At 35.5% G+C, this 10,648-nt stretch overlaps 1 protein-coding gene across 1 annotated transcript; it reads left to right on the plus strand.

The window, feature by feature from the left end:
• The first annotated feature begins 8,294 nt into the window (after positions 1-8,294).
• LOC116174108 (protein espinas-like) lies at positions 8,295-9,851 on the plus strand. Its single transcript, XM_031491923.1, has 3 exons — positions 8,295-8,459; positions 9,328-9,489; positions 9,543-9,851. The coding sequence occupies exons 2-3, from the start codon at positions 9,346-9,348 to the stop codon at positions 9,834-9,836; spliced, it is 438 nt and encodes a 145-aa protein (XP_031347783.1). The 5' UTR covers positions 8,295-8,459; positions 9,328-9,345; the 3' UTR covers positions 9,837-9,851.
• The last annotated feature ends 797 nt before the right edge of the window (positions 9,852-10,648 follow it).

A 10,648-nucleotide genomic window follows, 5' to 3' on the forward strand; every position in this document is an offset into this window, starting at 1 on the left:
GTATGAATGTGGAGGTGGTTCACGATAACACGTTAGTTATAAAAAGAAGTGGAAGACGCTTAGACATTCTTAGTTTTGACGGGTTAGGGGATTTATGACCTGTTTATGGCATCCGAGTTGAGAGGTTCCACTCTGTATACACAATCTAAGATGATGCACACATTTTTGAGAGCTGGCTATGTCGTCTCGCGCACCCTACTTACAGCCATTTTAGTTTGAATTGTCATTGAGAGAGGGTCGTATAGATTAAAGTTTAAGAAACAACAAACAAACGTTACGCCACTCTAAGGTTTCACAGCCATCTTCTGATTTTTTGAGGAACAATCGCATGTATGGTGCATGCCATTCTTCATGCCTAAATTTTTTTTTCGTAAACCATCACAGATAGCGATATTCATCAAGAGACAAAAAATGCTTGCAAGTAAACTGTCTTATCAGTGTCTAAAAATTCAGAACTGTCAAAATAGTAGTTAAAAAGTTTTAGACCTCTTCAGATATTTTACCACCTACATAGCAACTACAATCAAAACAATGATATCACAAAGACCCTTTTTACATTAGACATTCACATCCCGAATTTCATTTTAATCAGCAAAACCATTTTCCGATAAAATAAAAATAACGATTTTTTTTTAATCTTAGGCGGTAGATAGCACTTTTGGATAGAGGTAAGTTGGGTTAAATCGTCCTATTTTGATACCAAGAACCCCTGATAGCGCGTTGTACAGACCTTTTAGGGACACCCTGTATATATTTCACACATTAAAAATATCCAATGAATAAAAAATATCACAGTATGTTAGGAACTACAAGACTAGATTCGCGTGCATTAAGGAGTATTCATATATTTTGCGATACTGTAAAAACAATTTTGCAACAAGAGGTTTTTAACATTAATTTTAAATTTAGGCAATGACATTAGTTTTAATTGACTTGTTGTAGAGTTTTACATTCAGTGAGTTTCTCTCGGACACACATAGCTTAAATTTTGGGGGCAATAACAATTGACAATGGCGAGTGTTGTAATTGTGGATGCTCCTATCTGATACTTCTCCTTTAGAGATAGTTAATTTGTGGATATCAACTAATGTGTTACAAATATATATGCATGGTAATGGCATTATTTTAAAATGTTTAGACACAATACTGGCAATAATCCGCACAGCTTTTTTTGAATTCTAAAAACTGTTTCAGAATGAGGAGATCTGCCCCATACAGTTATCCCGTAGCTAATTCTGGAGTGGAGAAATCTGCCCCATACAGTTATCCCGTAGCTAATTCTGGAGTGAATGAAAGCGTAGTAGCTTGATATGAGTAGGTACATGAACATTGACAGATTGTCGTAATTTTAATAACAAATAAATGTTGGAAGATAATGTCGTGCATAATCTATCCACGTGAGTCTCCCAATTGAGTTCATTGTCTATTGTAATACCTAGCAATTTGACCGAGTTTCTGGTACAAATAGATTTGGTGGCGGTAAAATTAATTTTTTGAGTTTGGCTGACGTTATGTTTTAATTTATTGCATTGAAACCAGTCGTTTATTTGTCTATCAGCAATGGAGATACATTCATTTTGTGTAAGCGCATCTTTGGCCTTACAAAACACAGTGGTATCAACTTTAATTTCTTAATTTCAAGGTGAAGACAAGCGTTTACTTACATGTAATATTTATAGTATAACTTTAGATCAGATCTAGTGACATAAAAAGATAATTGTAAACGGTTGACATGGAAATGATGAATAACTATGAGCTGACATTATAGTATATTAAGTATGGAGAACGGTAAGGGATTTTTACCGTTCGAAGACAATTGTTTGGAGGAGGAGCGAAGCGACGACTCCAATTATTGTCTGAGAACGGTAACCCCGAGGGTAACCCTTAACGTTCGACGTGCTTATAACATTTTTTGCGCGATCGAAATTAAAATTATGCAACCAATTATAAATATGCACTAAGAAATTAACGAGCAGAATAAATAATTGAAATGATCGAAGTGGTATGGTGTAGGTACATCACTAGGTAACCAGTTTATTTGTCAAAATTGAAGTTAATAATTTCATAAAAATGTGCATGTGTCTGATGTAGTTTACTAGCTTTGCACTTCCTTTATGACTTTATGAGCGTCTTGCCATAGGAAACAACAGCACTAATTGTACGTTTAATGTACCTAACAATAATTAAAGATTAAATGTAATACTGTTGATTTTTAAAAAGGCGTCGGTAAGTATTTTTGCTGTTCTGTTTTTAGATCGGTAAGTAATTTTGACGTCGTCGTAATCATAGCAACTGGTAAATTCTACGTACTGTCATGGAAACACCCATGGTAAATAGTCAGAAATGAAATGACCGATCGCGCAAAAAGGACTATTGTGATTTCCCTCTCATTAGTATATCCTTTTGTGGGCGATGTGTGCTTGATGTTTTTTGACATTCTCAAATGCTTTTGATATGCACAGATGAACTTGTCACGCAAACATGCCTCAATAAATTCCTTGAAATGTCTTCAAAATCGAGAAAATATCTCCTTCATCCAGTATATTGTATGTAGGATTAGATTAGCGATTAAAGGGAATCAAAGTTAATGCGTCTCGTGACACCTTCCCAAAAATGCCAACTGAGGAACGTTTATAATCATTATCTTACTGTATGTGGTAGAAATACGGTGACCGCTTATGCTTTAAAATATAACAAAAATAGTCTTTTTAGTAATAATGGCCAATAACATCATAAAACTCCCATTTTTAACATGTATCTCATTTTTTGTCACTACGAGTTACGACAAGCACATTTGTAAGCTTCTCCATGAGATATTTACTCATAAACTTTAATTTGCAATTATTTATGCGGTAGTACTAGTAATTGATAAATCACTGTAATGGCGCAACTAATATCAAGTTATCTCCTACTTTAATTTTGTTAAAACCGCGTTATCGTGATTGTCGCACTTACAGTACCAACCTAGATTAATTAGTCAGGATGTTTTTAAGGACGTGCCTTGTTTTATTTCATAATTACGATAATTGTTTCAAGTATAGTTAAATATTTGATGTACTAACCACATTTCCTGCTTGTTTTAGATATTAGGTTATCGGAAAGTATGCATTTGTTAAATCAAGACGCTATGTTGGTTGCGTGGTGCACGGCGCCAAAAATATCCACGATAGTTATTTTCTGAATACTGCATCGATTTATTTTTATTCATTTGAAACCCGCAAACCCATTCCGATATATCCGAACCCAGGTTATATCTTACCCCAAAAGATTTTTTACAATCATCATTTATTCATGAATTTCGTTGCGAAAACGAGCAACGCCGTTTTACTTAGGCTTAAAGAAGTGGTCTTTTTTATCGCCAAATAGGTGCTAAAACTAGCAGATTGGTTGGGAATGTCCAACATACGATAATTGCAAAAGTTTTTGATACTCAATTTTCATGACAAGGGTGCGTTGGGTAGTGATAAGTTTGATAATGTTAGACAAAGTTTAGACCGAGATCCTTGTATAAAACCATTTTCCAACTCATGTTGAAAGCGCCGCTATCATGGACACATCTGGTCGTTAGCGATAAGAGTTTTTCTTATTGGACGAGATTTAATTATCGGACGTGTTTCTATCGCTGTTAGAAGATATAACGAGTTACGCAGGAGTCCAACGTGGTCCGCATTATCTTCGGCGTAAGTGGGGATACGTTCCTTCTAATGTAATTGCAATTTGCGCATTTTTTATTATTCAATGATGGAAGTGGGTGTTAATTAAATACGCGAAACAAGGTAAAAAGGAGGCTGTTGTTAGTTCGAGACGGTAAAAAGAGCGTGTAAATTTATTTATTTGTTACTCAGTTGTAAACGTTGATTAACAAGACAAAACGCAAACGGGTAAACGTCATGTTTAAACGCTACTGACTTGTAAAACTGACAGCAGACCTGTAAAACTGACAGCAGACCTGTAAAAATGTTACAAGTTAGTAATCTAGTAATTTCATTGGCCAGAATTAATGCGAAGTCTCTGTTACATGGATCACATGATATTTTAGACATTTCTTCAAGATCAATTTAAGAACTAATTATTTACGTTTACTATTGTTTACAAATGAGTAACAAATAAAATATTGTACATTATACGCCAGGTAATAGTTTTTACTGGCTCTAGGAAACTCACTTACCTGGCTAATAATGTAAAATACTATTACCCCAAATCGTGGGCGGTTGACCCTTTTAATTTTGTTAAAGACGCAGTTCGTCAGTTTCGAAATAAAGTGTGTAAAAGAAGGTAAGCAGTTTTAATAAAATATTAAGTTATCGTCCAGTGAAGGGGTAAAAGCGAGGGTAAAAGTTTGTGGAAAATTGTTTTTAACGATTTGTCCGTATTCAGAAAAAGTTGGAACGAATAGGGTTCAACAAAGCAGTTATCTGCTTAGTGAAAGTTAAAAGTTTCGACCGCCAGAGTAGCCACCGAGAATCATTTTCAGCTTGTTTATCAAGCTAGTTCGAGTTATTGAGTCCAGCTTATTTAAAAGACAAAGTGAACTTTTTTCCAAGAATCTTGTTTTAATTTTTTCTTTTGATGTGTCTTGGAATAAAATGTTGTCATTGTCAATCATGTATTGGTGTGTTTATTTGAACCCATTGTGCGACTCTGATAGAATGTTCATGTCAGATTTTTCGTTTCATATCCAAGATTTAGTTCAGGTGTTGATCAAAATTTACGTAGTAAATTCTTTGAAATTTTCGGAAGTTGACCGAGGCCACCGAGTCTCTTTGACTCAATTTTTGACAACTTTGACTAGAAGTGAATTGCTCAACGTCCGCCCATCCTGGAAAGAAGGTTGATTTTCGACATTGAAACACTTTACAAGAAAGACGCGTTGTTTAGTCGCCATAAAAGTTGTTATGCATGCATGTATCTTGCATTTTGTATGTTTGATGTCTGGATGTTTGTTGTTTTCGTAGCTTGAAGTGACGATACTGTCTTTCCTACCTCTTGATCCTTTCCTTGACATACAGTTTCCAACCGTTTTCTTGCTCTACACAAGATTAACTTCAGCCTGCACTCTTCAGCTCATTTACTTCTTCTGAACTTTACTTTCTTTATTAACTTGACTTTGTTCAAACTACCGGTCCAAAATTTTAATGGTTGTGTTGTTCTTTGTTGTAAACAACGTCATGTGGACGTTATTTCGCTCTAAACACCAAAAATAATGACGGAATACCAGATACCCTGTATATGACAATATTTCAACTTATTAAGTGTAAATCTGGGGGACAGAGTTTGTTTATTTTTATTTGAATTTGTCGTTTCGTATTTGTTGATCCTTTAAGAAAGTGGAATTTTTCGTTTTAATTTTATCGCTTTTTTGAAGTAAGAGATCGGGTCATGTTTGCGTACTTTATTTTGTCTGGTTGTTTTGCGATAAGTAGTCGAATTTTAATTATAATTAACACACATTTTATACCGCTGTTAAGATATACCGAAGGTGTTTTACGATGCGCGCTGTATTTCGGCGTAAGTGGGGACGTTTGGTGCGTTTCGTCAAAACTGGCATTATCAAGCCTAATTGTGATTATCTGTGTTTTGAAAATCCGGGAGGAGATTATTTTATAGTGGAAGTGGTGTTCCCTTAAATAGGGGAATCGACGTGAAAACGAGACTGCTGCTGCGAGTTCCGCGACGGTTGAAAAGTATATAATTTTTTTAAGTAAATCTCGAGTAACCTGGTCTAACTTTTAGAAACGGTTTGGCCGTATTCAGAAAAAGTCAGCTGAGTGGGTAAACAAAGCAGTTGTCTGCTTAATGAATGTAAAAAGATTATCTTTCTTTTCTTGCGGGGTTTTGCGGGAATAAAATAAATTGTGTGTTTATTCGAATCCGTTGTGCCACCCGGATAGAGTTTTCATGTCAAATTTTTTTATTGGCGCCCGAAATTTATTTCAGGTGTTGATGAGAATTTGTGTAATAAATTCTTTAGAATTTTTAGAAGTTGATCGACACCATCAAGTCTCAAATTGAGAAGTTTTATGTTGGTATTAAGATTTTCCTTTGTAGCAGATGTCGAACCGGTGTTTTGTGGGTGGCGTAGTGACCGCTCGCCATTGCACACAGCAGTATATGTAGATTTTGGTACAAAGCACCGTGTCCTTAACACGGAACGTCACGGCATAAGTACCACAGTCGTAACACAACACAATATATTTTTCCGACATTATGCAGTGACGCTAGGAATATTTACATTAATTGACAGTATCGGCAGGGTTGGCACATTTAATTCGCGATGTAAATAAGTATTTTTTATTTAAAAAATCACTTGAAGATTAGTCATCGGCGATAAAAAAACGAAAGCGGATGTGACGCATTCTTTCCGGGAAATATGACGTGTTTGTTCGAGAACATTCGAGAGCGTTCAGAAGCGTTCGTGAAAGATCGGCGTTTGCTATGTAAGCGAACTGAATCGCGTGTATATAGTTAGTTTCAATTTCAACGCCTAAGTAATACATAGTTCGAGCTGTTGCAAATTGTGTATATGTGAGCGGTAAATAATATTTTAACTGTTATAAATTAATTCATTTCAAAACTTTTGTCAATTTATTGTTAATTAGTTGTAAATAAATAAAACACGTAATTAAATTTACGTTACAATACTATTGCCTAGATTCAAAATGCATGGCTTGTACAGTATAAAACAATCAATGATCAGTTTATACAAGCTGTCTCAACTAAAACTCCCGATTTCTAATAAATCACTTTCCATAAAATTAACGATTTGATTTCCATCACTATCATGAATCGTTCAAAACGTGCTATTTACATTTATTAAGAGGGTAGCCACCCCACATAAATGGTGACGTAGACGTCAAATATAAATGAGGTGAAATTTATCACTTTTCAATAGATGGTTTTTGCATCTGAGCATACAAAAATTTTTAACGTGTACCTGTTACAACGCCAAGTTCCGAACGCGAAATTGATTCGATCAACAAATTGTATCCCTCTATCTTATTAACCATTACTTGCAGTATAGTCACAAATAATGCTATAAATTGACGTTCAGTGCATCAGGTACACATTTTAAGGCAGTGAGTTAACCTCTTGAGAACGATGCATAAAACGGGCACCATCCAACACAACCCTTACTTTTTTTTCAATTGAAAAAAAAATGCTACTTTTTTGTTAATAACAATAATACAAATTGTTCAGGCTAAACAACAAAACGCAGTGTACGCTTACTAATAGTTATTTATTTTACAAGACGATAAAGGGATATTTTAACCATTGAGTGAAAGATATTAATTCACGCGCCACGAGGGAATTACTTTCACGAGCTGGTTAGTTTCCTTTTATCGTCGTTAATAATACAAAACTTTATTTTATAGCAGAAGCCATATATTTATTGTCAAGTTTCTGACAATTCTGATTCTGAATGATGTCATTAGAATGTACACTCGTCTGTTTCACTTTTTCTACCCTTACGGTTTATCTATCTTTACGATTAAAGAACGGCTTAGCCTACTCATTCCAACCTATTAAAATGTCAATTTAACATAAATTTTAAAATAAAAGAATATTTCATGCTGCATACAAAGATTACAATGCAGATATTTTCGGCTCGAAATTATGACGAGAATGTAATCGAAACTCAAGTACAACATTTCAAGACGAAATAGTCCACTGACGCTAACAAGACATAAGTACCATCGTTATTTTTGATCATTCGGACTGTAAATCCCACGATTCTACTAAAAATCCCATGCTAGTTAGGATGGCGATCAAATTACAAATTTGCGCCCTCTGAGTGGACGAATTTTATTCCGTCAATGGCTTATAATCGCCACTTTAGAAACATTTTACGTAGAGGAATTGAAATGGTACCTAGGGGTATTGAATTTATTCCGTCTCTTTCCTCCAAATTGCCGTTATGCTTTGTTTTATGTGACAATCTTCAATAGTTCTAGACGTCTTTATTGCCGAAGATTTATAGTTATCGTTATTAATTTTCTACTCGAGTCTGAATCGAAACAAATTGTATATGTATGTAGATACACAGTATGGTCAATAATAACACTCGCAAATTAATTTACTAATAAAAGAATTGTAGTGGTAGATCTCGATCTCTAGAATGTTCACATCAGTTATTTTGAAATCAAACTACAGAACTTCGGTTTCTCACACTCGATGAGATTAATTTACGGACGATTCCGTACCAAAATGGTGGCAACCAAAGGGAGTGAGAGTGGTAAATGAGAGATGTGGACTATTTGAATGAATGTGCCAATGTAACAGTTTTCTTTATTTTCAGGAAAAACTGCATCAGCTGCAAATGTTCAAGGGATATTCATGACGTCATCGTGGAGCATGGCGGAAGACCCAGAGTGGGATTGCTTCCTACTGCACAAGAGATAACCGAGCCTAGAAGCCTGGGCTATGCGTTTATACCTTCTGGTTTAACTTCTGCTCGCCTCGTAAGTATCATTTAAAAAAAAATGTAAGTACGTGTTTTTCCAGAACTAGAAAATAGTTGGGCCGGAACTCAACCACTTAATTTATTACCATTAAAGATTTCGAACCTTCTAAAATTGGACGGAGTGGTCTACTGGTCACGACAGTAGACTACGAATAAAGACTCAAAACATATTCTAGTCACCAGTATCAATTTGTAACGTACCCAGGCCAACCCCTAAAAACTGGACAACCCAAAATTTCAAATCAAAACTTTCCCACCTAAACTGACTGAACTCGAGTCTAGGCAAATCTACCTAACCGTTGTGTTAAAAAAAAGTCACTACAAGATAATCATAAATGTATGTGCTTCAGGTCGGCGTGAGGATCCAAGTAAGATGTAGAAGTAAAATGAACAAATGAGTTTAGAGGGTCAACTAACAGATTCTATTAACAAAGTACCTCTTTTCACATAAAAACAATACACAATATAACGATACGAACACCGCAACAATCTGAATCATTGCATGGGGTTTCTGTGGGGTTGGCACGTACGACCAGGTAGACAAAAGGGCAGCTTCACCCGGTTCATCAGATCACGAACCAATCAATGAAATCGTCAGAGCAAGAAATCTCTGACCCTTTTCTTGTCAAGTGATCACTGATTTCTTCACTCTCTCCCTGCACAAAGTATGCCCCACAGCAATAGGAATTGTTTCTGGTTCGCTATCCGGTAGATCACATTACGGCAGTCGGCCAGATAAAAAATATTAATCACAAAGCTAGGAAGTATGAGAATCTTGGAAATTGAGCAGCAAATTTCTTATCTTTATATTATCTGTAGAGTAGAATTTTTGAATCCGCATTTCAGTTATTTTTTCTCATTTTCAGGTCGACCAATTCTATTCAATGCTCCCCAATTCCGATGTTCCACGTTTGGGGACCAAGGGAGAAGTTATTCGTACGCAACGCATACTTAAACAACTGCCTAGGCAAGATTTATCGATAAACGCGTGTAAGCACATAGAGCCTGAAAATAGAAGCAGCTACCAAGTAAGTTCATAGTTCTGACGTTCACAATTCATCTAACAGATCTTCCATTTTAGGACTTTATCAACGCTAGAAATGAAATAGCCTTAGACGTGGGCTGCGTACGTACAGCTCTTCCCGATATGAGCTGCATGGGCTGTTCGAAGTCGATATTGCCCCAACAAACTTGCGTATCAGCCCCTCGTCTGGGCAAAAACCTCTGGCACCCCCCGTGCTTCAAATGTTCCACATGCGATGATCTCCTGGTCGATTTAGCGTATTGCGTCTTTGAAGACAACGTGTACTGTGAAAGACATTACGCCGAAAAGCTAAAACCACGATGCGCTTCTTGCGACGAGGTAAGTGCATGATTTACTAAAACAATCGATTATTAAGCCAGAGCGCAAATTGGCCGACAATCGTTAGTAAAATTAAATTTAGAAACGCTTGCAGTCTATTATTAAACCTTCCCCGGTGAGTTTTAGGGGTGACGGTGTCATTAAAGTACAGTTTGCCTTTGTTTGTTCTAGTTTGTTGTAATAATACTAAAAACGGTGAGTTCTACTCCAAATCGATCGCCTGAATGAAGTTTAAAAATAATTTTCGCGGGTATTGCAGGCAAATTGGTCAATTCAGCTTATTTTTTGATAATTCCTCTACAAATTTCTCGTAGTGGAATGTGAATCACAGTTGTTTCTATCGGGATTTAAATAAACCGCCATTAATTCAGATTCTGAAATCGCTTTTACTGTTAATCATGAAATTGTGTGTGAATTAGTCATAACATAACTATTTCGGTTAGTATATGATGCAATAAATAATACAAATTAATTAATACATATATAAGTGATTACTTTTGTGTTTTGTTCTTTTTAGCCTGAATTTTTATCGTTGTGATTGATTAATTAAAATACAAGAAATTATGAGACTGGAACAGAAATATAAGCAAAAAATTATACTGGAATTCGATATAAACTCAGGCGCCAATAAATTAAAAATAGTCAATGCAATTAATTAAAAATGAAATATATATACTTACCCATACTCAAAATTCAAAAAAATTCTTCGGAGAAAAACAAGTAACATAACAAAAAATTATAGATAACGGTCTCGGACTAAGTCTCGGTTACTTCAAAAACTAATTTGCAATGCAACGCAAACCTAATGTTGGTAAACGAACTAA

This window comes from Photinus pyralis, unplaced genomic scaffold, assembly GCF_008802855.1.
Source record: "Photinus pyralis isolate 1611_PpyrPB1 unplaced genomic scaffold, Ppyr1.3 Ppyr1.4_LG6, whole genome shotgun sequence".
Classification (NCBI taxonomy): domain Eukaryota; kingdom Metazoa; phylum Arthropoda; class Insecta; order Coleoptera; family Lampyridae; genus Photinus; species Photinus pyralis.